This window comes from Schistocerca cancellata, chromosome 1 (genome assembly GCF_023864275.1).
Source record: "Schistocerca cancellata isolate TAMUIC-IGC-003103 chromosome 1, iqSchCanc2.1, whole genome shotgun sequence".
NCBI lineage: Eukaryota > Metazoa > Arthropoda > Insecta > Orthoptera > Acrididae > Schistocerca > Schistocerca cancellata.
The window spans coordinates 990,026,032-990,052,876 of NC_064626.1; the positions used below are offsets into that span (position 1 = coordinate 990,026,032).

Consider the following 26,845-nt stretch of genomic DNA (forward strand, 5'->3'; position numbering starts at 1 on the left):
CTGCTACTATTTCCAGCAGCAAGGGGATAAAACTATGTTGGATGAAATTACCTTTCAGTGCAACAGTTACAATAAAAACATGTCTGCCTCGAAGGAAATAGCAATGTTTCATTTCGTTCGCAGTTAATATCGGACACTGTATTAATAGTCTACGTTTTCATTGCGTTAAATTGCTAACCTTTTTAAGTACCGTATCGCTCACTCAGCGATACGGTACTTAAAAAGGTTAGCAATTTAAGGCAATGAAAACGTAGACTATTAATACAGTGTCCGATATTAACTGCGAACGAAATGTAACATTGCTATTTCTTTCGAGGTAGACATGTAAGTTGTTACAAATTCATCATCATTTGCAGCGTAAGTGAATTGTTTCAGCACCGTTTGCATTCGGAACGTGTCTGCTAGAACACGTATTCAGTATTTCAGTATTTTCGGCGCGAACATCAATTTTAATTTGTTTAACATAAGTTTTTTAAGTTCTTTATTTTCGAGATCTATCGAGAACAGAGAAGTACACTTGCAGTGTGAAGAACAGACTGTATAGAAGACAAATTACAGAAAAAATACGCAGTTCACTGTTATACCAAAACGGAGAAAAATTTCAGATCAAACCATGGTAGCACATCATAAAATCAATTTAAGAGTAGACTTCAGAACACACTACACATAGTAATCACAAATGTGTCACAATATAGACAAATCTTGCAAATATGCATGTTCAGGTGTTAATAAGTTAAAGAACAGCAACTGTGAGAAGATTTACACAGACAAACTGGACGAAATTTCAAAACATGATTTAAAGAACATCTGAATCTGTTTAGCATAAACCTGTCATCATTTAGCATACACTCAAAACAACAAAACCAAATTGCCAGTGATACGACACGATGCCATCATTCCTATACGTCGCCATAAAAGACAGCTTACTAAATATATCAGATGAAAAAGATATTGCCACATTTATAATGAAACATCCCGACATTATTTTAAATGAACAGACCGATCTAAAAGACAAAAAATTCGTCGAAAATTTCACTAGTATTCTTTAATATACAACACAATTCTTTTTTTACTAACAAAGATGATACAAATTCGAAGTAACATCATATATAGTGTGATACAAGTCAAACGATATTTGCATATACAACAATTGTGACTTAGAACTGCGTAGTTTCGTAAATATGACTTACGCTGATTGGATATATATTCATAAGCTGTATAATTCATATAATCGTATTATTATGCGATTATTACAAAAAAATGTCTTTGGCATACGCTAAAGAGCAGTACTTACAAGGCAATTTACATTACAATACTATGAAAGTCACATAGCCATAAAACGCCACCGTATGCGCTACAAATGTGTGTTTTGTGTTGCAGATACTTCCGATGAACGCACGAAACTATTCTGGTAAAATAAATCAAGCGGTCTTAGTGTACCCCCTATGTCACATATTTTTATGCTCTTTAGACGACTCATTGTTACTATGACACTATGTCTCTACTGGCTTTTGAAAACCTTTAACTAACATACATGAGTGTTTAAACAAGCTTGTTAATGCGAGAGAGAATGAATAATTTATCTGGGTGGACAAATGTAGTCAGCGGCTGCTTCTGAAAATCCATGGGCGAAATGAACATCGTCGTGTTCACGGCTTTTCTCTTTGGGAATATTATTGAAATGTGGATAAAGATAACTGGTATTTAGTATATAAGTAAGACAGCTCCTATACGGGGGACAATGCCAGGGTGTGACTGCTCAGGTACAAATGACGTAACCTCAAGCGGCGTTTTGCAGTTTGCACCAGGTAAGCTGCGAGAAAGTGGTAGATTCGGTCGGTGCTTTACACGGCGAGGTGCCACTGAATTTCCTGTGCGCTCTGAGCTGTGCCGTCAGCCTTGCTCGAGTTCCCGCACCGCACTCTTGTTTCGGTGCTGTTAGCGGAGTGCTACAGCAATACCTGTGAAGCAGTAAATGATAGTCGTTGACAACAACAGTGTGTTGCAGCACTTCGGTTGAACTAGTCAGTCTGCTACCGCTAAATAGAATACATTCTGATACTAGACCACATGAACTTAGTACTAAACAGGTATAGTGTAACTGTTGTTACGACAGGAGTGCTGAGCAGGTTTTTGGTGGAAGAAAGGAAGATGTATGTAATGCCCCGTCGACTACACGGTCATTACAGACGGTATGATCAGATTACCTATTTGCACATCGAAAATATAGTGCTTGTTGTCAAGAATAACAGAGAAACTTTAATACACGTGCCATCAGCGGTAAGTATCTGACAGGAGCTTTAAAATTTCGAAACACACCCTATGAATATGTTGCATGAGCTTGCGATTGGTTTAGGTGTCATTGTCCGCTTCATTCTTCTGAACAGACTCTGATTTGTCCACCGAGCTACATGGCGCAGCAGTTAACACACTGCTTTTGCATTCGGAAGAACGCCGTTTCAGATCCCTGTTCAGCTATGCAGATTTAGGGTTTCCTTCGTTTTCCTAATCCGCTCGAGGCAAAAATGCCCAGGCTGAGTACTTCGTAGTTTTTAAAAGGACGTTAAACGGTGATTTTCCTTGTAACAAAGCTTTCTACGTTCAAGAACGTTGTTCACATAACCATCATAGTTGGGCCTTGCGCGTTAATCTACAGTGGAGTTATTTTTTATGAACGTCGTCCAACCGCACATCGTGGAGAAGCATGTTTGACTTACGGCACATCGATAATTCTTGGACTGAACAAGGAGCGTGAACATGACTCTATACGGAAAATTTGATGTGATATCGCGATACGGCAGGTGCATTTAACGAATAATCTTATCACTGAACTTCAATAGCACTAAGGCAGTTTGCTCGGCATGCTTGTGGCATTCGGTTGTAACTTACTGAATGAAACTTGGCTAAAGTAGATCTGTTCGTTTCACAGCAATATATCTATGAAAGCGTCCAATAACGACCGCCGGTAGTACTCTCGCCCATACCAGTCTTATGTTTAAGTAGGGGATGAGAGAAGAGTGTGTAGGTCGTCAACCGGCGAATCTCATTTTTTTCTCTTGAAAAGAGCATCCATCGAAAAATAATTCTAACTATAGAAACAAGTGTGCGGTCCGCAGCTCGTGGTCGTGCGGTAGCGTTCTCGCTTCCCACGCCTGGGTTCCCGGGTTCGATTCCCGGCGGGGTCAGGGATTTTCTCTGCCTCGTGATGACTGGGTGTTGTGTGATGTCCATAGGTTAGTTAGGTTTAAGTAGTTCTAAGTCCTAGGGAACTGATGACCATAGATGTTAAGTCCCATAGTGCTCAGAGCCAAATAAGTGTGCGGAATATTGTTTCTGTTTGATGGCGCATCCCACGTGAACAACTGCGAGAGTATCGGGCTTCATTTGCGCAGTTGTCAGTGGTGACACACATGTTAAATATTTATAGAATAAAAATCCGCTTTATTTGCCAATAATTTTCTTAATTTGTTCCACGACCGGCGTCAAGGCGGGCGCTTTGGTTGCTGGTCCTGAGCTCCCACGCGTTTATTTGACGTGGGTGTGATTCCCCATGATTGACTGGCCCGACCGCCAAAAATTTATATTCTCCTCATTATTTGGTGCTTTAAGCTTTGAAACCGGTCGTGGAATAAATTAAGAAAATTGTTAGCAGCGAAGCGGATTTTTATTCTGTAAATACGTTCCTCAGTTGCGGATGTTCACCTAATCAAGTATTTTGTAAACACGTTAAAAATCGGAATGTTGATATTGTGGATGTTTACTCCCGGCTGGCTGTCGGTCTGCTTCGAGTCAAACGGAGTCCTGCAAGCATGTCTTCGAAGCCGGAAGACTTAAAGGTTGCTCTTCCAGAAGCTTCTTCAGTTTCTCTTTCACTGCAACCTCTCTTCTTTTTTTCCATTGTAGTCTCCATCCTCATTGTATTTGCTTTTATTAAAGGTACAGTAATTATTTCAAAAATTGCCGCACACTAAAAAACATTTTTTTTTCCTAACTGGCTCAAATCGCGGTCGTCGAGGCTGAGTAATTCCTACTTCTTTTATATATCGATGTAAAACTCTTCTTCAGTAATTTTGATGCGTCCTAAGAATTAGATGGATAACAGAGTAGACATTAGATTATTTTGCTGCTGAATCTAGAAATGGGCTGACAAGCACCACCGTCATCATGTTTCTTCTTTCACCATCATCATCTTCTTCTGATGCGTATCAGTTTTTAGATGTGTTGTGATCACGTGATCTATCTTATTCACTACCACTGTCGTGTGTAGGAACGATTATGCAGTTATCAATTCTTTCCGTAAGACACTAGGTCCTTTTTTCATTGGCTTCTCGGTTAAACACGGAATTCGAAAGAAATATTTAATGCTTTCAACGCACTAATCAGCTCTTAAGGGGAGGGGACAGGGGCGTGACAGTCCGTCGATGAGGAGATCCCTACAGAACAGCTCCAATATATCCAAACTGACACTGGGTAGTAGTGTTTAGTCTAGTGGAATGTCACGTGTCACGGCTAATCTTGCCGTGGATACAATACGATTCGACACAGCTGCCAAGTTCCATAGCTACTATTCGTTTTCTACTACAGGCAGCTGCTGCGTAGCAATTTTCGAGCCAAATTCTGGACATGTAAAAAAGTTGTGAAATTTGATTCTGTAGATATCAGTTCGTCAGTGGTATAGTCTGTGCAATTGCTTAATCAGTCACAAGTTAATCCATTGAAAAGTTAGGCTGCTGTGTTTATCCTTCACTCCCATTCCCCTCTCATAATATGTGACAATGAAGAACTAGTGGACGAGGTAACGTTACTTATCAGTTATTAAAAGATGGAATCAGAAAGATACTGGCGACTAGTAGCAAAAAAGAGATTTTTCATATTTTGGGTAAATTACCGGTACGCTTTTATATTCATAAAACAAGAAAGTAGACCTTTGTAAGCGCTGTACAACGAAATAAATTCTGCTTACCAAGATGGGGCTTAACAATTTTTCTTCCATTATAGGGATGGTAAAGAATGTACAATTTGCTTGCTTCGATATCCGAAACCAAGATACAGTCTATTGAGATTCACAAATCCAAAAATCAATTCTGTCCCTACTTCACAAAAGATGTAAGAGAGCTGCAAAATTCTTGGATTATCTACTCGAGCCGATAAATTGTTGGCTATACACCAACAATAAAGTTACATATTTATTTTTTTTAGAATAGAGGTAATGCTGATATATACACGGGCTGTTACAAGGGGACGTACGTTTCAACATGGACTTAAAACGATGCAGCGACTTCGCGTTCTTCTCATGTTATTGCCAGTGGAGAAAAAGCCGAAAGAGGCAGAAAAAAACCTGGGATCGAAACACAGACTTTGATTTCGTAGTGTGGTACTACCCATAGGCGACACTTTACTGATATTTACTGTGCAGCAAGTGTCTAACAACGTAACAGTATTTGGGGAACACTGAATGGTCCCAAAACTGCGGAGCGCGTTTCTAGCGCCAGTCCACCTAAACATTACGTAAATAAAAAACATAACGCATCTACACAACACTAATTTAATATAACACGTTGATCAATGGAAGTGTCTTGGTCTGGAATAGTAAATGATACAATAGCTGACTTGGACCCGTAGAAATAGACAGGAAATATGGAGAAAGTAATACAGAAAAAAAAGGAACAAGTAAATCAAGCGGATAAGATCTCAAATGAAAATAATGTCAGCGCAGATAGAGAAGAAAGATCGATGCTCGCTGCGACTCGCAAGAGAAAATTGCTGTAGGTAGTCATAAAGTTTTAATTATCACCCCGAAAAACTGAAGTTATGTATTTAATTTTTTGATTGTGCGGTAATTAGTTTTCCGCAACAACGTAAATGTAGTAGTTGTGTGACGCCAATCGAAACAGCTAAAAAAAATTGAAGTGGCCTGTACCTGGAATATACAGCAAAAAATAATACGTAAAATTTATTTCTTTGAAGTGACAACTGAAAATTATGACTACCGGTCGCACGTATGAGAAAGAAATTGGAAATTTGTGGTAAGGTCTAGTGGGACCAAACTGCTGAGGTCATCGGTCCCTAAGCCTACACACTGTTTAATCTAACTTAAACTAACTTACGCTTATGGACAACACACACAGCCATGCCCGAGGGAGAACTCGAACCTCCGACGGGGGGAGCCGCAAGGACCGTTCAAGGCGCCTCAGACCGCGCGGCGTGAGAAAGCACATGTGCTGTTGTCATTGTATGTCTGTGTCATTGATCGATAGGAACTGCTGGCGGTGGAAAAAGAGGAAGATTTACGGGATGATTTGGGAGGAAGAAGACAGTATCTTTTGATGGTAGAAAATGGCAAGAAGTGAAGAAGGAAATCCACAAACCACACAGTCTGCATTGTTACTGTTGGTGCGTAAGTTCGTAGCGTTTTTGCATAAGTTTAATAAATATAACAGATACATATGATACATATGACGGAGACTTCACTATTTATAGCAGACTGCGAATTGGGGTAACTTTCAATTCCACGACTGTACAAATCACGTGGTTTTTAGGCGAAGAACTCGTCGAGTCGCGCTTAGAGCTTATTTTCATCCTCAAAGGAATGTCCTTGAAGGTTGTTCGCTAGAGAGGACGCAAGATCAGGTGAATAAGGTGGGTGCGGAAATGACTTCCGAACCCATCTCCTGTAGAGTGTCATTTGTCAGAGGAACAGAATGCGGGCGGGCGTTATCGTAGAGTAGCATCAGTTCACTCAGTTTTCCCCGGTCGTTGGTCTTGGACGGCGTCTGGAAGACGTCGTAGTTGTTGATAATAAATGTCAGCAGTGATGAGTATACCTCGGAGACGCAATTCGTAGGACACAATATCGTAGCTGTTCTACCAGACGCATAACATTATCGTTTGTGGATGCGCGCACGAGTTTGTACAGGGAGTTGCTGCTTTGTTTAGGGTCAAGCATTGCTTTCTTGCCCTTATGTTAACATAAGGACACCATTCCTCGTCACCAGTACGATAGAGGATAGGAATGATAGGTGTTGTTCACGAGCCAATTGATGACGAGCAAGCTGAGACGCACATATGGCCGCCCGCTGATTGTCGTGATTTTGACTTAGAGCACGCGGTAGCTATTCATCCGATTTTTGAAACTTCCCCATTGCATATAAATATCGCACGATGGTGGAATGATCAAAGTTCATCACATTTGCCAGTTCTCGAGTACACACTGACGTGGATCATTGCGGATTAATATGTTTAAACCAGGAGTGTCCAACCTATTCGGTTTGCAGGGCTACATTGGCAGAAGACAAGTCGTACTTAGTGTACCTAAAGACTAACAAAAATCATCGAGAAAAAAGGAATAGCCTAGTGACAGAATAGCTTCGTGTCACAGGAGTTTCAAATTGAAAATATTCAATTTATCGTAACTTTTTTTTTTTTTTTTTTTTTTTTTTTACCGACCGTTGATAGATACTACTTGGGCGCCATTGTTAACTGCTTTGGGCCGCATGCGGCTTACGGGTCGCGCGTTGGACACCCCTGGTTTAAACGATCTTCATCAAATCCCGATGACCTTCCTCAATATGGAGAGCCCTAACGTCAAAAATATCCTCCTTTTAGGCGAGAAAACATTTTCTTGCCGTGCTTCGTCCAATAGCATTATCCTCATACAAGACACAAATGTTTCTGGCTGTCTCCGTTGCTGTCATCCCTCTATTGAACTCGAACAGAAGAATATGTGAGAAATGTTCCGATTTCTCCAATTGGCACTCCATTTTCTGGCGTCCACAGCCCCACTCACTATCTCCAGATTACAAAATTACAATGCGTAAACTCAATTAGCAACAGTAAATTACAAATAAAAAATCAACAATCGATAAATAAATCCATAGCAATCGGAATACCAACATACAAAACAAAAACAGATCGACCTATGCACGAACGTAATACACTACTGGCCATTAAAATTGCTACACCACGAAAATGATGTGCTACAGACGCGAAATTTAACCGACAGGGAGAAGATGCTGTGATATGCAGTTGATTAGCTTTTCCGAGCATTCAAACAAGGTTGGCACCGGTGGCGACACCTACAACGTGCTGACATGAGGAAAGTTTTCAACCGATTTCTCATACACAAACAGCAGTTGATAGGCGTTGCCTGGTGAAACGTTGCCTCGTGTAAGGAGGAGAAATGTGCACCTTAACGTTTCCGACTTTGATAAAGGTCCTATTGTAGCCTATCGCGATTGCGGTTTATCATATCGCGACATTGCTGCTCGCGTTGGTCGAGATCCAATGACTGTTAGCAGAATATGGAATCAGTGGGTTCGGGAGGGTAATACGGAACGCCGTGTTGGATCCCAACGGCCTGGTATCACGAGCAGTCGAGATGACAGGCATCTTAGCCGCATGGCTTTAACGGATCCTGCAGCCACGTCTCGATCCCTGAGTCTATAGATACAACAACAGACAACAACCATCTGCACGAACAGTTCGACGACGTTTGCAGGAGGACGGACTATCAGCTCGGAGACCATGGCTGCGGTTATCGTTGACGCTGCATCACAGACAGGAGAGCCTGAATGGTGTACTCAACGACGAACCTGGGTGCACGAATGACAAAACGTCATTTTTTCGGATGAATCCAGGTTCTGTTTAGAGCATCATTATGGTTGCATCCGTGTTTGGCGACATCACGGTGAACGCACATTGGAAGCGTGTATTCGTCATCGCCATACTGGCGTATCACCCGGTTCAAATGGCTCTGAGACTAAGGGACTTAACTGCTGAGGTCATGAGTCCCCTAGAACTTAGAACTACTTAAACCTAACTAACCTAAGGACATCACACACATCCATGCCCGAGGCAGGATTCGAACCTGCGACCGTAGCGGTCGCGCGGTTCCAGTCTGTAACGCTTAGAACCGGTCGGCCACTTGGCCGGCCGCATCACCCGGCGCGAGGGTATGGGGTGCCATTGGTTACACGTCTCGTCACCTCTTGATGGCATTGACGGCACTTTGAACAGTGGACGTTACATTTCAGATGTGTTATGACCCGTGGCTGTACCCTTGATTCGATCCCTGCGAAACCCTACATTTCAGCAAGATAATGCACGACCGCATGTTGCAGGTCCTGTACGGGCCTTTGTGGATACAGAAAATGTTCGACTGCTGCCCTGGCCAGCACATTCTCCAGATCTCTCACCAACTGAAAACATCTGGTCAATGGTGGCTGAGCAACTGGCTCGTCACAATACGCGAGTCAGTCTTGATGTACTGTGGTATCGTTTAGAAGCTGCATGGGCAGCTGTGCCTGTACATGCCATTCAAGCTCTGTTTGACTCAACTCCCAGGCGTATCAAGGCCGTTATTACGGCCAGAGGTGGTTGTTCTGGGTACTGATTTCTCAGGATATATGCACGCAAATTGCGTGAAAATGTAATCACATTTCAGTTCTAGTTTGTCCAGTGAATACCCGTTTATCATCTGCATTTCTTCTTGGTGTAGCAATTTTAATGGCCAGTAGTGTACTTTGGTTGTAGCGATCGGCATTTTTTTGCATTTGCTGCCTGTAGTCGCATTTAGGGCGTCTTATAACAACTTATCTGATAAGACAGTGCCTCTGGAGACGAGTGCGGGTAGTGTGTACAATTTGCGGTGAGGGGAAGCCGCGCCACCCCTCGTGCCCCCCCCCCCCTTCCCCTCCGGCGCTCCGCTTCCCGGACCATGCGCGGTGGGCTGAATGAGCGCCGGCTAGCGGGGTGCCCGCCGTCAGCGCCAGTGCTCGCGCGGCTGCCGGGCAGAGTGCACCTACCAGGCGTTTGTTGCTCTCCATGTGGCTCAAGGATCCCAGTGACGCGTCGACTGCCGTCAACGGCGACTGCCCTCGACAGGCGGCGCCCAACGAGTGAGTATCACAGGGGGCTTCCGTTCCGGGGCGCAAAACCGGGGAGGGCACTTGCCGCAATGGTGCGCCCGTGTTTACAGCGTTCAGTAGTGCACAACTCGCTCTTTGTTACTTATTTTCTCGCGCGTTATCTTCCCAGCACCCTATTTTTCACCAACTCTATCTCCCTCGGGCTTACTATCACCGCCAGCATTTTCAGCAAGCGCTGATCGTTACCTCGCAAACAACACACCATTTTCTTACTCATCAGCAAAGTAAAGGCCCGTGTAAACTTTCGTCGCGGATTAAGGCATTCCAGCGCGCTGTCTTCGTCTCTAGGTCGTCGCTACTTGCCCCTACAGTGACAATGCATCTTTTTCTCCGTTCACATATAACCTGAATATACGCACGCTTCAGCGTCGAAATCTGCTTTCTGTACTGCTTTCTCATACGAGGACTCTCCCTCAAATTACTCAGTTTATTTAACTTCTTTTCGGACGTGTTTAGTTAGCGTTCCGTTCTTTGTGCTGTATACAGCCGCCGACAGTGAATCTGTTATCGGAGATGCCGGGTTGGTTAACTTTGAACTGCCACACAGCCCAGCTGGAGTATCTCGACGCTGCGATAAGAGAGGCGTGGCCGCTAGGGCTGCTGCTGTCATGTGCTCACTCTGTTCTCTCGAGTGCGAGATAACTTCGGACCAAAAAAGTGCATTGGATGTGCATAGCCGCAATGAGCATCACGCTAACCTGTGTAAGGGGAGCACTGGTTTTTACGAGCACTCAGTGTCATAAAAGGGAGATAGATGCTTAACATTCCGTCGAGATTACGCGTGCATTGGACGACGATGTATCAAAGAAGCTACCACGGACTTTTTTTTTTTTTTAAGGATACAGCTTAGTAGTTGTAGCGGCGAGGCGAAACAGTGTAAAACCTAACAAGGGACTTCAACACTGCACAATTCCGAATGGTTTAGTACGAGGTGGCGCACGAAAAGCAGGCCCCGAGGAATAGACTGCTCATTGTCGCCCGCCGGTTGTCATTTATTGTTTCGAAACTGTTCCGATTACGAAACTGTTCAGATTATGAAACTGTTCGGATTACGAAACTGTTGCGATTGCGTTTTGCATTATCAGTACTGTATTACTATTCAATTATTACACGTTTGTTTTCTGTAGTATCTGGTCGTGTCGGGCAAATATGCGTGTTTAACTCGCGAGCAGTCTGCACTCGGGGCCCGTTTTTGTGCGCCACCCTTTATTACAGGTGCTGTGATTCAGTTCTCAGTTAAGAACATCATTACTCGTAAGTGAGGCTGTTCATTAATTTTATAAGTGAGCAGACTACTGCGTGCTGTTGCCTCATCGTATATTTTTTTCCCCCCATTTGCGATGTTTTGGTATACCTCGTAATTGCTCTATTTCTTCAAGGAATACGCTACATGAAAAGAACGATTTAAGAAATAAATTAGTGTGTGGCCGAAAAGTATCAACAGAGAATGCAAGTGTGCTGCCCAGAGGCTAAGATAGACGGCTTTACACAATGCCCAGAAGCAGATGTGAAATCCGACAGCGCGTCACCTGGTTAGTCACGGACCCGGGGACGACGTCACGGAAGTGCGTGTTCCCGCTTCTTGGCCGTCCGCCGTGTTTTTCCGCACCTACCCGCGCCGCGCCTTTGTGCTGTTTATAAAGAACAGCTGTTCAGCCAGGAGAGGCGTCGCACGCACGTTGACCTTGACCGTGCTTCGCACACCCTTCTTCCCCGCCGCCCCCCCCCCCCCTGCTTCTGCTTTCCTCGGCGCCTAAGTGCCGTTTTTTGTTGAATCAACCTGTATACAGTCGCTCGACAGGTTTCCACTGTCATTCCCTCTTCCGCACACAGAGGGAAGAACGAGTTAAAATACCAACTGCATTATTCGCATTTACGATTTTTCCTGAGTTGAGATAACTGCTGAGATTGTTTCCTGAGCAAAGCCATGGCCCATCCGTTCTCTTCTCCGAAATTCTATAGGCTACGTTAATATTTCTGCAGCAGCCACCGTCGACGAGTCCTGACATTCAAAACTTATTTTTCTGTTGTTTTATCATTTACTCTACAATGTTACCTACCGTTCTTTCCATTGATGGAACAAGTGTTTCTAGCCCTATAGCTTTGTTTCATGAAATTCCTTGAAGACTCGTCGCTGAATTTACACACCTCGCCTGTGATCTTATTTGCTTTCTATTGACGAAATTTATTGGTTTACGTTTATTAAAGATTTTTGTTTTAACCATGTAACCTGTATTTTTTTCTTTGCATTGCTAATACTTCTTCGTATTGAATTAGCTGCGAAGTGGAGCAGCCTCTGTTCTCTTGCATTCTAACACGAAGTAAATGTTTTCGAATTTAATTTCTTAGAAAACTATCTCCATCTGAAGCGTGCTTTAAAAGCGAATAAATGTGATATTTTTAAAGAAATTTAGAACTATCACCGTAAATACAGCATTTTCAAACAGTAGTTCTGTTTTAAAAACAGGTATTTTGTTGGTTGAGTTAGAAACCATAATCCTACCACGATTTGTTTTCTCGTGTTTCAAAAAAAAAATGCCACCACTACTTACTAATTCTCTTTGTTGGATGGTGTGTGGTACGCGGCTGACATAGTATGTATTGAATTGATCGAGTGAGAGTCGATCTCCAGCGGATTACACATGTTAGCAGTCGTTCTGAACTGTAAGACTGATGAATTTCTTACACGTACAACAGCTGCAGTTGGTTTTCATTTGTTAACCTGCAACCGATTTGTGTGTATTGCACCATCTTCACGTTATATAAAACATAATCAACTTAAAACCGTACAAAACATATCCTTACAATCTGACCACTTCGTGGTATACAAAACGTGCCAAAGATCACATGGAAAAAATCACATGCATTTACAATTGAAGTTAAAATTAAAATTTAAATTTAAAACAGTCTTGGTCGCAATTTTTTTTATTTTTATTGGTGTGAGTGACCGGTTTCGACTTTCGTGTAACAGTTACACGAGCGTCGAGGGTCGATGGATCTTGTCTGGCAGCGTCCATCCACCTCTGGAGTCTGAAGATGACTCTCTGAAAGAGTCGAAACCGGTCACTCACACCAATAAAAACTGCGATCAAGACTGTTTTAAATTTTAATTTTAACAAATTTTAAGATCGCTGACAATGTTTTCAAAATTTTTACTATTGAAGTACTGCACATTCACGACGTTGTTGGGACGTTGCATCAAAGAAAATGATTTCCTATGGAGAAAATTCTACAATTAAATATCACTGCGTGATTTTATCAGTTTCGTTGACGCAACATTATGATAAAGTCGTGTGTGTGCTGTACAATCATGGTAATTACACGTGACATGTCCATGTGAATTCTGACAAGTTTTGATACCATAAAGTAGTCATATTGGAGGAATAGGTTTTGTGATGCTCAGCTGGTCATGTTTTATACAGTACAGCCTGAAACTGGTCCAGTACAGACCGAAATCGGTTGCTCAACAATTAATAACAAAGAAGTGCAGCGGTTAGAAATTCCAACCACTTTGTTGTTCTTTTTTGTTTTCTGATGATTCTGCTCTGTTCCTGTGGACAGTAGATTAGTAAATCACGTGATGCAGCAATTATCAAGTGCGTTATTGTTTAGAAGGATTTTTTCAAATACTGAAGTTTAAGCAAGGATAATAAATCACAGAAGGCACAAAAAACGGAAGTTATTTCGTTAAAGTTTGATCAACAGAAACCAGATGTAATTCACTGAAAATTTCTGCTGTGTGTTCGCAAAATGTGGCTTGGCGTCCCATTTTATAATGTTACTAAATATTGGGATGCTCGATTAATCACAATAACGAAAGGCTGGGATCGGAAGCAGATTACGCGGACAGCTCCGAGGCAGCGTGAGCTCGTCTACCAAGGAATTTTTACCCACGAAAAGGTTAATGTTGATACTGGGAGATTTACAACCGTTTGCATAGCCCGTGAAAGTCCCGCGTGTTCTATTTATTCTGTTGTTATTAGGCGGAGTGTCCATGCCCTTCGCTACATTCTGCATTTTCCTCGGGACTTCCTTTGGTTCCTCCAGTAGTCATAAAGTCACTCGTAATATGAATGACACCCTGTTCTGCTCTTGGAGAAGGGCGTATATTCTATCAATACTTCCTGTTATCTTTCTTTCACCATATTCAGTATACGGTATATCGATCCTATTCTTATGATTTTTCCTTAATAGCGCCTTGTCTTTTCTCTTAATTCACCATACAGTACTCGTTCTCTGATAGATACTCAGCAAATTCTTCGTAGGAAGTCTATATTTGCTGCCTGGATAGCCATTTTATAGTTTTTTATCTCTATGATTGATAACATGCCGAACCACATGTCAAAATAAAACCTACACATTGCAGAGTGTCACTTTTGTACTCTCTTTCCCGTATCTATAAAATACGAACTGATTTTCTGTATTGTTTTGTATTGTAAATGTTTCCTGGATATAAAATGGCTCTGAGCACTATGGGACTCAACTGCTGTGGTCATCAGTCCCCTAGAACTTAGAACTACTTAAACCTAACTAACCTAAGGACATCACACACACCCATGCCCGAGGCAGGATTCGAACCTGCGACCGTAGCAGCAGCGCGGCTCCGGACTGGAGCGCCTAGAACCGCACGACCACCGCGGCCGGCTTTCCTGGATATATTCTACACTGGTTTGCAGTACTCAAGGTTGAAAGTAACCTCCGCATGATCTGTCACTGCCAAGTAACTTAGCTCGGTTAAACTTGGACAACGCATAGAAAAACTACTACAGTATAGTACAGAAAATATCCGAAAGAAATACTCAGTGAGACCAACAGAAATGACACCTTCATTCGAGACAATAATGACACTGAAGTTGTCGCTATTTATGATGGTTCGCTGGACATTACAAAAAGAGGGACATGGTTCCCAATATGATGGGTTATCAACACAGACGGCAGAGAATGCTCAATGCTCAGGAACTGCTCCCATGCTGGCTACAAGGTTGGTAAGGAGTTCTTGTGGTAGGGCGTTCCATCCTTCCACCTGTGCGGTTGACAACTGTTGGATGGTAGTTGGATATACAGCTCTGCACTATGGCTCCCCAACTCATCCCACACGTGCTCGGTGAAACTGAAGTCTGGGGATGGGCAGGCCAGTCCGTTCGCCGAATATCCTCTCGTTCCAAGCGCTACTCAACCTGGCACTGTTCGATGCGGTCGCGGATTGTCATCCATAAAAATTAACTCAGCGAGGAATATATCCCCGAAAAGACGCACGTGAGGAAGGAGTACAGTGTCACAATAACAACCGGTGAGAGTACCGAGTTCAAGAATTTGCCTACATTATGGCTCCCCCATCACAACAACTGGACCATAAAAAAAAAAGAGAAAAGAGGTGCTGATGAACGCGCTCTCATATAGCGAATGATGGGCACCCAGGAACATGATCTAACCTGATCGTTCAGATATTATGGTACGGGGAGGCATTATTTTGTATAGGCGTACGTGACACAGCACAGTTACCGATCAACGTTATTGTTACACTACGCTCCTTGCGCACGGTTGCCTTTCAGGGGTGCGTGAGACCTAACTTCACTCTTACGGATGACAATGCCCGACCGCATCGAACTGCGCGGGTGGAGGAACTCTTGGAAAGAAAGGATACTCGGCGATTGGACTGCCTGCCCGTTCTCTCGCCTTAAATCCCATTGAGCATCTGTGTGATGCGATGGGCAGACGTATTCCAGCACTCCACAGGCACCAACGACAATCTAACAGTTACCGACCTTGCTGGTGGAGGATTGAAACCCCCTGCCGTAAGAGCTCCTACCTACCACCTACCTTGTGGCCAGCATGGGTGCACGTTGCAGAACATGTATTGCCATCCTTGGTGGTCGTACACCCTGTTAAGAACCATCTCTCGCCTTTTGTAAGGTCGAGGAAACAACCATAAATCGTGGTGACTTCAGAAAAATTATCCTCTTTGAATAATAGTGTCATTTCAGTTCGACTAACTGCCTATTTCTTTCAGTTACCTTATGTACTACACTGTAGCAGTTCTTTCCGTGTACGGTCCAGATTTCATCGAGCTATTACTTGGCACGGACACAACACGCAAGAGCTACTTTCGTTCTTAAGTTTTGCACACCAGTGTCTTCAGAGATTTTAAGCTTCCCAGATACCTGGTCTCGTTGAATTTTATGAATTCTTTCATTTATTGCTGTGGATCTATTTTGATCTACTATTATTTAGTATTCTGTTTTACGCATACTGTCTCTGGGAAAAAGAGTAAACTAAATCTCAGCTTACCGTAACTTATATTACAGTGGTATTGGTTTCGGTTGTTAAATGTTGAAGAAGCATCACTTGGGTAGGGGATGTAGTGATACAAATACCTGGGCGTTCTGCGGACTGACGACAAGACCCATCCATTCCTAACACAGGAAGCGTCACGCGTCGTCAAGAGAGAGCTGTAGACAATGGGGGGGCATTGTACGGAACCACGTATCACGGCGCGAGACGTGTTTGCTTCTAGGCGTGCAGCTTCGGCAAGCTATTCGTGGACTCAGTTGGATATCACGACTAGCCGCACAGCTGTTGTGTCACTTAAACCGTCGTGAGAGGAATACGGGGAATGACACTTTTCTTGCATCCCAGCTGCAAGGTGTGACAGCTGTTACAAATAACGTTTCATAGACTACTTTATTTGCTTGTTTCTAATGTTTGTCAGTTGTAACGCGCAGTACTTCAGGTACTGTTGAAACATGTTAAACCTAGCAAACATTTTATGAAGGATTGTAACGTTCGTGTAAGCCATTCGGTCGGTGGGGTTTTGGGTGTCGTTGCTCGATCGTCGCCATCAGAAACATCTGTATCTACATTCATACTCTAAAAACTACTATGAAGTGCATTAAAAGGGGACTTTCCATTGTACCAGATGTTACTGTTATGGCTCTGAGCACTATGGAACTCAACTGCTTAGGTCATAAGTCCCCTAGAACTTAGAACTACTTAAACCTAACTAAGCTAAGGACGACACACACATCCATGCCCGAGGCAGGATTCGAACCTGCGACCGGAGCGGTGGCGCGGTTCCAGACTGTAGTGCTTAGAACCGCTCGGCCACTCCGGCCGGCTGTTACTGTTATGGAGCACGGGAAGAATGACTCCTTAAATGCCTCGGTGCGTGCTGTAATTACTGTAGTACGTAGGTGGTTGTGGTATATTCTTAGATTCCTCACTTAATACTGGTTCTTGAAACATTGTGATTAGGTTTCCGACCGGTAGCTTGCGTCTATCTTCAAACATCTACCAGTTCAAGTTTTTCAGCATTTTCGTGACGCTCTCCCGTGGATCGAAGAAACCTGTGATCATTCGTATGTATGGAGATGGTATCTGTTCTTTCGGACATAAACATCAACGGGGACAGTTGAAAATGAGTGCCCCGACCGGGACTCGAACCCGGGATCTCTTGCTTACATGGCAGACGCTCTATCCATCTGAGCCACCGAGGGCACAGAGGACAGTGCGACTGCAGGGGCCCACATTCCCAACTTAATGTCCACACACTACATTCGTAGTGCCCCTGCCCACTACACTCATTACTCGCGGCAGACAATCTGACCGCGTCCCGTAAGAGTTCGGGCAATGCGTGTGTATCCGCACAGAACAAGAAGGTCATGGCCGGTTAGCCTATATCACGTTGAAACTCACTTAAATCTTGATAACCTGCCATAGTAGCAGCAGTAACCGATCTAACAACTGCGCCAGACACTTGTCTTATATAGGCGTTGCCGACCGCAGCGCCGTTTTCTGCCTGTTTACATATCTCTGTGTTTGAATACGCATGCGTATACCAGTTTCTTTGGCGCTTCGTTGTATAACAGACTGGCTTCAGCGATATAAGTCTATAGTTTTGAGCGTATCTTCGATGATCTTTGTTGAAAACTGGAATGACACCCCTCTTTAGAATCACTGGAAAAAGTGAATTTTATTTGCCGAGAAAATAGCGTGTCCTAAAATTTGGGTAGTATGATATTCAGTAGCTGGATACTTGTCGGTGACGACAAAAAAGTGTTTCCAGCAACAACTGAAAACGGCTGCAACCTACTAAAACAGACGTAGCGCAGTATACATATCAAAATGACGTGTCTGAAATTTCGTATATGAACACTAATTCGAGAGTCGCTACGGACGAACACATTGACCTGGAAAACGAATGTCTGCTGTAGCCAGGCGATAGGATTATGGGGAACGAAGATTGGGTTTAACGTCCCGACGGCATCGAGGGTCTTTAGAGACGGAGCAGAAGCTCGGATTGCATCAAGGTTGGGGAAGCAAATCAATTGTGCCCTTTCAAAGGAACCATCCCCGCATATACCTGCAGTGATTTAGAGAAATCACGGACAACCTAAATCTGGATGGGCGGACCCGTGTTTAAACCGTCGTCCTCCCGAATGCGAGTCCCATGTACTAACCATTGCGCCACCTCGCTCGGTGGTCGTATTAAGTGCGAAGAATTATGTTGTAGTGCAATGATCAAACTCATAAATGTCACAGTTCGCTAGAATTTGCAAAAAAAAAAAAAATAAAAATAAAATAAAATAAAATAAGAGGCGACGATTAGTGGACCTGTATGAAGCTAGCATAGCTGATTGCACGACAAGAAGTGTGACATTAACGCTTCAACAGATTCCAAAATTCGCTGACAGTTTTAGGCATCTTTACAAACCCTGGCAAAAATTGTTGTCGCTGGTGATTAGTTTGAAGGCGAATAACGCAATTTCGTCTCTGGCTCCTGTTTTCTTACTTTCGTGTAAATTTTCGTACGCATCAGACAGATTCAGAAGCATGTAATTATGAGTACTGTGTGCAACCGTGTAAACAGGCTAATGGGGCTTAGATTGGAAAGCTTTATTGACAGCATCGTTTCGGAGCAATGGCTCTTTTCAGGACAAAAACTGTAGAAGAGGGTAATTGTAATTATAGCAGCGGAAAGTCGAGAAGACCGATTTTGAAATATTTAAACAATCAAGTACGTTAAACGCGCTCTCGAAATTTTATAACACTCTGATGCCAAAAAAGCAGCAGTCATACAACCCTTGCAGCCAATCGCAAGCTAAGTGAGTGTATCTCTTTTATCATTTGGAAAGCAGTTGCCGTAGAACAAGTCACTATATATCCAGTGAATGTTTAAACAGATTTTATCTGGCATTCTGTTTCGTGTTCACTGCAGAAAGAAAAACAGATGTATCTAGCAGGCATTCGAAACAGAATGGTTACCGTTCTTTTGTGAGTTACTTGCTGGTCACAGCTAAAAATATTTCTACACAGACAAAATGGTTCAAATGGCTCTGAGCACTATGGGACTTAACATCTCAGGTCATCAGTCCCCTAGAACTTAGAACTACTTAAACCTAACTAACCTAAGGACATCACACACATCCATATCCGAGGTAGGATTCGAACCTGCGACCGTAGCAGTCGCGCGGTTCCAGACGGTAGCGCCTAGAACCACTACACAGACAAAAAACTGTATTTATAGAATAAACAAACAGACTAAACTACTCTGATATCATGGTATGTGACGCGTGACAACAAGAGACAAAAGTATTGATTTGTTCATTGCCCCAGCCCCTTGTCGCCCTAAGTCCTACGTAGATACAGTAGACACACAAAAAACTGAAAATGATGTAAACCGGAAATGCTCATTTGTATAATCTGTCCCAGATTTGTTCCACTCGAAACGAATTATGTTCTTACTGGTCCACAGACAAGAAAGTAAAAGCCACTTGCTCACTCGAAAATATTACTTTTAAATAGAGTCAATGGAAATGAGGTGCACTTGTTCTTAATAATTTGTGAGATTATCCGGTTGACCACAGCATTCACCAAAGTAAGGACTCTCTCAAACTGGGTGTGGAAATTTCCAGGATGACTCCACTTAACGAGCCAGTGACTTTATAAATGATTTACCACGCTCATCTCAATTAATGCACGATCATCTGTCTTCCTTTTGCATATACCACGACAGACAGTTTAGATTTTTCGCAGAATTGGACAGAATTACAATTTCTAACAATGTTAATGCCAAGGAAAGAGTCTCTTGCTAATAATCCATGGATCGAAAATTCGAGTAGGCACCTTTTCTGATCAGTATTAAGTGAATGCTGGTACGTTTAAAGTCGTTAGCACGTGGATTTCCATTACTCGCACAGTATTTAATTATCTTATTTTGATGTGATAAAGGAAACAATACGATACGCAGAAAAACTTGTTTCTCAACCCTGTCATTTTTTTTGCGTACTGGGACAGTTCCCCGAATTATCTTTCTACTTTGCATTAGGCAGTTAAAGTGTCTCGACTTAAGGAGTAAACATGAGCTTTCCCATTCCGTAAATACGTTGGTCGACCAGTGTTCCCACACTGGTCTTCAATTATCAAGGTTCATATGCTTATACGAAGACGGGCGGCAGGATTAATGGTAGTAGAAAACTTGCAGCTATATTTTTTGTATACATAATCCGAGAGACGCAATCGTGAGGTTAACATGGTATAAGTGCAAACCCAGAAATCTGAGATATCACTTCAGCCGACATGGTAAATCTGTTACAAAAAGTTGTCCGCCGCTCGTGGTCTCGCGGTAGCGTTCTCGCTTCCCGAGCACGGGGTCCCGGGTTCGATTCCCGGCGGGGTCAGGGATTTTCACCTGCCTCGAGATGACTGGGTGTTTGTGTTGTCCTCATCATTTCATCATCATCCAGGAAAGTGGCGAAATTGGACTGAGCAAAGATTGGGTAATTGTACGGGCGCTGATAACCACGCAGTTGAGCGCCCCACAAACCAAACATCTCATCTCTCCTGTTACAAAAAGTAAAAGTATAGATTTTATAATGACAATTATCAAGCAGAAACTTAGTTTACATTGTCTTTACCAGGACGAAATGATGCGTAGGCCTAAGTATTTCTTAGTCCACCTTCAACATGGGCAAAGTAAAAGGCACACCCAAACTATCATCTTTTTCTCGTGCCTCTGCGTTCTATAGATTTACGAAGAAAACTCATAATTTTCTCTGCCATAAGTTGTATCTTTAAATGTCACCTTTTTATCAGTCAAAAGTAAAGATTATTATGACACTGCGTATGCACTTATGTAACCAATATTTAGCCGGTTATACGCACGGTCCGATACGTTATCTCCTTTCATTGAAATATGTGTCGTTGACCCTCATAACTGATCCGATGACAGCACGATGTTAAGAGGGAGATGACAGAGCTGGTAAGTCGTAATTTTCCTACTTCTTTCCCTTATCCAAGCCAGTAACAACGAGCGTGGTGGCAGCGGGAAGAGTTGGATTGAAATCCTTCATTTAGGTTTTCCGTGGATACCCTAAAACTTTAATGGCAAATTGTGATGTGGTCTATTCCTTCGTCCATCTTTCTCCAAATCAGCTGATCTGACAGTTTTTTAACTACCTTTCTTCGAGTCTAGTTGATACTCTGTCTTATAGCTCTATAAGCATAAGACTCTCTGGGCTGCTGTTCGATAACTGACGATCTGAGATACCTCATGTATTACTGTAGCTTGCTGCCTGTGATGCGTTCTGTCATAATGTATCGATAATCAAAGTCCGAAAACAAATCGCAGACAAGTCAAGACTGTCTTCAAAAGTTAATACGTTGCGTGAAAGGCAGAAGTATCGTCACTTTTACTCGAGAAACGAGCTTGAGGGTAACGGGCTATCTTGAACACGATCTTCTCCATGCTAACCATCATGGATTCAGAAAACATCGCTCTACATCAACATAGATACTCCGCAATCCACCGCGGAGGGTACCCCATACCGCTACTAGTCTTTTCCTTTCCTGTTCCACTTGTTGCAGTCTATGGCGGGTCATGGCCCATCGAACATAGACCGGTATGAGGTGGAGCGTACACTATTAAGTTAAGTAGTAGTTTTGACTTTTTACATATGTACTGTTTTTGTTTTCCTTTTCTTTTTCGTTTATAAATGTATAGCTATGGTGGCTTTGTAATCATTGACAAAGGTCTTCTTAGGCACTTGTGGGTTTTATTGTTGTTCTGAAGAAGGTGTAGTTATCTACGCCGAAACCTAGGTTAACACTAGGTGCTTTTTTCGCAATCGAGGCGGGTTTTTAGTTGTTTAATAGATTATGAATATCCTGCGTGACAACCGCTGTTATCCCTATCACCTGCAACGAGTGCAAGGATTATCAGCAGCGGATTTCCGTCTACGGGAAAGATTAACTTTTACCAGAACTGGCATCAACAGTCTGCATAATCGTCATCTGTGAGCTACAGACAATCATTGGAGAATAGTTGAAGCGACTCATCCGCATCGATTCAGCAGCAGTGTGTGGGCAGGAATTTGTGCCGATCACACACTTGGACCGTTCATTATTCAACAACGCCTCGATGGAGGAACGTACCTGGACTTCCTGCGGAATACTCTGTCTGGGCTGCTTGAGAATATGTCTTTGACCGTACGACAGGTGATGTGGTTTCTGCACGACGAAGCACCACCCCTCTTCCGCCTTACATTTCCCTGACACCACACAAACATTTCCGGACGTTGAATAGGGCGCGCAGGCTTTGTAGCACGGCCTGCTAGATCACCGCACTTAAATCCCTGGATTTTTACCTCTGAGGGGATCCGAAAAGCGTTATGTATGCTGAACCAGTTCCTGGTATGCAGACCCCTTAACAGCGTGTTCACGACGCTTATATCGCTATTCGGTGAGATGCCGGAACGTGCGAAAGTATGCGGCAATCCATGATGCGACGTGTGAACGCGTGCGTTGATCCCATGGAGGCCACTTTCAACATCTGTTGTGACTGGATCCAGTGCAGCTCTGTACTGTGTTCCCGTACGATCTGTTGTCGTTGCACAGACACTGTCCATTTCCGGATACATGTTCATAGAACCTTTTTTTACTCCATTTCCAGTCAGGAATGCGTCCCTGCAGTTGCCGGTTTTATTAGTGTTCACCCTGTATAGAGAACAACAGTGGTCCTATCACACTCCCCTGAGGCGCTCCTAACGAAACCCCCGTCCTTGCATCTGATGAACACTCGTCCTCGAGGACAACATACTGGATTCTATAACTAAAAAGTCTTCGAGCCACTCACATATCTATGGACCTATTCCACATGCTCGTACTTTCGTTAACAGCCTGCACTGGTGCACCGTGTCAAATGCTTTCCGAAAATATTGAAATGTGGGATCTCCTTGTTGTTCTTCGTCTATAGTTCGCAGTATATCATGTGCGAAAAGGGCAAGCTGAGTTTCGCACGAGCGTTGCTTTCTAAAACACGCTGATTCGTGTACTTCAACTTCTCGGTCTCAAAATATATTACATTCGAACTGAGAATGTGTTCAAGGATCCTGCAGCAAACCGAAGTTGGCGATATTGGTCTATAATTTTGCGGGTCCGTTCAGGAGAACCCCTGCGTATAAGAAGGCTAAAAGAAAGGACCCGCGTTTTTCCAGTCGTTTGGGGCTTTGCGCTGGGCGAGAAACTCGCGATAAACGCAAGCTAGGTAAGGGGCTAATTCTGTACAGTAATCTTTGAAAATACGAATTGGGATTCCACACGAACCTGGTGATTTATTTGCTTTCAAATCTTTCAGTTGTTTCCCTACGCCAGGGATGCTTATTACTACCTCGTCTTTGGCACACGTGCGGTGGGACAAAGCATCTCCGAGGTAGCTATGAAGTGGGGATTTTCCCTAACGACCATTTCACGAGTGTACCGTGAATATCAGGAATCCGTTAAAACATCAAATGGTTGACATCGGTGCGGCCGGAAAAAGATCTTGCAAGAACAGAATCAACGACGACTGAAAAGAATCGTTCAGCGTGACAGAAGTGCAACCCTTCCGCAAATTGCTGCAGAATTCAATGCTGTGTCAGCAACAAGTGGCAGCGTTATAACCATTCAACGAAACATCATCGATATGGGCTTTCGGAGCCGAAGGCCCATTCGTGTACCCTTGATGACTGCACGACACAAAGCTTTACGCCTCGCTTTGGCCTGTCAACACAGACACTTGACAGTTGATGACTGGAAACATGTTGCCTGCTCGGACGAGTCTCGTTTCAAATTTTATCAAGCGGATGGATGTGAACAGGTATGGAGAAAACGTCATTAATCCATGGACTCTGCATATCAGCAGGGGACTGACTGTCCAAGCTGGTGGAGGCTCTGTAATGTTGTGGGGGGTGTTCTGTTGGAGTGATATGGGACCCCTGCTATGTATAGATTCTACTCTGACAGGTGAGACGTGTGTAAGCGTTCTGTCTGATCACCTACATCCATTCATGTCCATTGTGCATTCCGACGGGCAATTCCAGCAAGACAATGCGACACCCCACACGTCCAGAATTGCTACAGAGTGGCTCCAGGCATGCTCTCCTGAGTTTAAACACTTCCACTGGCCACCAAATTCCCTAGACATGAACATTATTGAGCATATCCGAGATGTCTTGCAACGTGCCGTTCAGAAGAGATTTACACCCCTCGTACTCTTATGGATTTATGGACAGCCCTGCAGGATTCATATGTCAATTCCCTCCAGCACTACTTCAGACATTAGTAGAGTCCATGCCACGTCGTTTTGCAGCACTTCTGCGCGCTCGCGGGGGCCCTACACAATATTAGGCAGGTGTACCAGTTTCTTTGGCTCTTCGATGTAGAATTCCATGAGAAGCTTCGTGTTCGCGCTTTATAACACTTCTGGAGACAGAAAATCTCCTCTAGGGATAGGCATGGGTTACGCAAACGATCGTGTGAAACCCAACTCTTTATTCGTCGGCGAGACCCGTAAGGCAGTAGACGCGGACTCTCAGGTTGGTTCCGTGTCTCGTGGCTTCCAGAAGGCGTTCAATACAGTTCCACACTGTCGCCTGCTGAATAAAACACGAGCTTACAGAATATCAGACCAGTTTTGTGACACAAGAGTTCCTAGCAAATAGAACTCAGCATGTCATTCTTAACGGAGAGAAATCTTCTGACGTATAAGTAAGTTCGGGCATACTCCACGGGAGGACCATTACTTTAAACAAATAACTTCGTAAGTTCCATGACGTTTTTCGCGAGTGATGCAGTTATATACGTAGAATCCGCAACAACGCTAGAAAATTGTACCGAAATGCAGGAAGCAGATCATTCATTTCTAAATCCTCACAGACAAAAGCTTTTTAAATGATTAGTACTTCCTTTCCAATATAAATTGTAGTTTCTAGAATACCGTGAAAAATGCTATTTATAAGGGTATAATTTTGCACTTATCGAGTACTACAGTCACTGATCTCCATCTGGACTTCTAAGATCCAAAATGCGACAGGTTTATTGGCAAATAAATACATCATCTTAAAAATAAGTGTAGATTTTAGAAAATAATTTCTACGTGTGACAAGATGGCCAGATACAGTAGCTCATTGTGCGCCATAATGACTCGTTACTGTGCTGTCCTTGTTCCGAGCAACATGTGCTTTCCAACACCGTTGTTGGCCAGCGGAACCTAGCAATTGCGGTAAACGACAAAATGGCTCTTAACCAATGACGCTTATTAGACGGTCCCTTACTTGTAATAGGCCAACATTGTCGCGGGTGTTACGTGCGAAGTGCCCGAGCGCCTCAGAATTCCTGGCAGACTACCAGCGCAGGAATACAACACTTTCGCGGAACTGGATGCGACCATTCACGCTTAAAATACACTTCCTGCAACACTGACGCCGCTGCGGATCACTGTTATGGTATTGTTTGATGTTTAGTGGTATTTAGAGACATTTCTGTATCTATTTGTTCGTAATGCAATAGAAACGATGTGTGATTTGGAAGAGAAATTTCTGCCATCTTCTTAAATCGATTTCAGGTCAGGACGAACTACACCCAAATACAAAGTTTTTTCGAGAAAATTGTCACTAGTTACAATTTTTTCCGTTCCTAGTTATAGCAAGCTCTAATGCTTTAATCCAGTACAGGTAGCAAATGAGGGCCTGCAGTTCTGAGGTACAATTTTCGCAGAAGAGGAAATTTATTGTGCTCTCACAGTAATCAGTGGCGCAAGTACTATCGCGATAGTCGCTAAATACAAGGCGTCCAATGCATTTTGACATTTAACTGCGAGTGAGTACTGCCGTAAATACCAGACACGTGTGTGGGGCTGGTTGCTCACTCAGCAAGATGCCTTTTCCATATTTTGTCAAGTTCGCCCGACCATCTCAGACTGTCTACAGAAGGGTGTATGCAATTTTTTTTTTTAAATTTTGGAGCTGTTTAATATACTGACCAGCACTTGTGAATTAGTTTTTGCATTGGGTACAGTATACTGATTTTCATTTTAACATCTAAATATATGCTTTTTTAAACGTTCTCGAAAATATTAGTATTTTTCTTGGAAAAATTTCAATGAACTGAATCAATCTACAGCATCTGTCTGTATGCTGTAGTATCGTACAGATCCAGATATACAGTGGATAGGCAAAATAATGTGAACAGTGGTAGTAATGGGATGGGTGTGTTTGATGGTCAACAATGCAGGTAAGGCACGTGTCGTGCTGGACTGTGCGTGTTCAGTGCGGACTGGGACTGGGCATCAGTGCAACTTGTTTACGGGTAGTGCACATTTCGTATTTGCATTCAGAGGCTGAGGTCGACGTGCAATGAAAGACCTAGCAGAGTTCCAAAGAGGGCAGATTGTGGTGGCCCGATTAGCTGGAGCATCAGTAACCAAGAAAGCCAACTTATTGAATGTTTCAGGAACAATTGTTTCAACAGTCATGACAACCTACACAAAACATGGAAAGACATTATTGTGTAAACTCAATAGTGGGCGCAAATCAAAACTAAATGACAGAGATCGTCGTACGCTAACACGAACTGTGTAAAAACAACACAAAATTACGGCGGCTAAA

At 43.2% G+C, this 26,845-nt stretch overlaps 1 protein-coding gene and 1 non-coding gene across 4 annotated transcripts in view; one reads left to right on the plus strand and one right to left on the minus strand.

The window, feature by feature from the left end:
• The window catches only part of LOC126088610 (cytosolic purine 5'-nucleotidase), a 486,141-nt gene that overhangs the window by 218,366 nt on the left and 240,930 nt on the right, over positions 1–26,845 (plus strand). Inside the window, exon 1 of one of the 3 annotated variants that reach the window (XM_049906850.1) lies at positions 9,754–9,896. The exons of the other annotated variants lie outside the window; for them this stretch is intronic. Coding sequence (XP_049762807.1) covers positions 9,823–9,896 — 74 coding nt within the window. The 5' untranslated portion in view covers positions 9,754–9,822. Of the gene's footprint in view, positions 1–9,753; positions 9,897–26,845 lie in introns of those variants that run through there. 3 annotated transcript variants of the gene reach the window in all.
• Trnat-ugu (transfer RNA threonine (anticodon UGU)) lies at positions 17,346–17,420 on the minus strand. The gene has a single exon. It is a non-coding gene; the product is annotated as a tRNA-Thr (tRNA).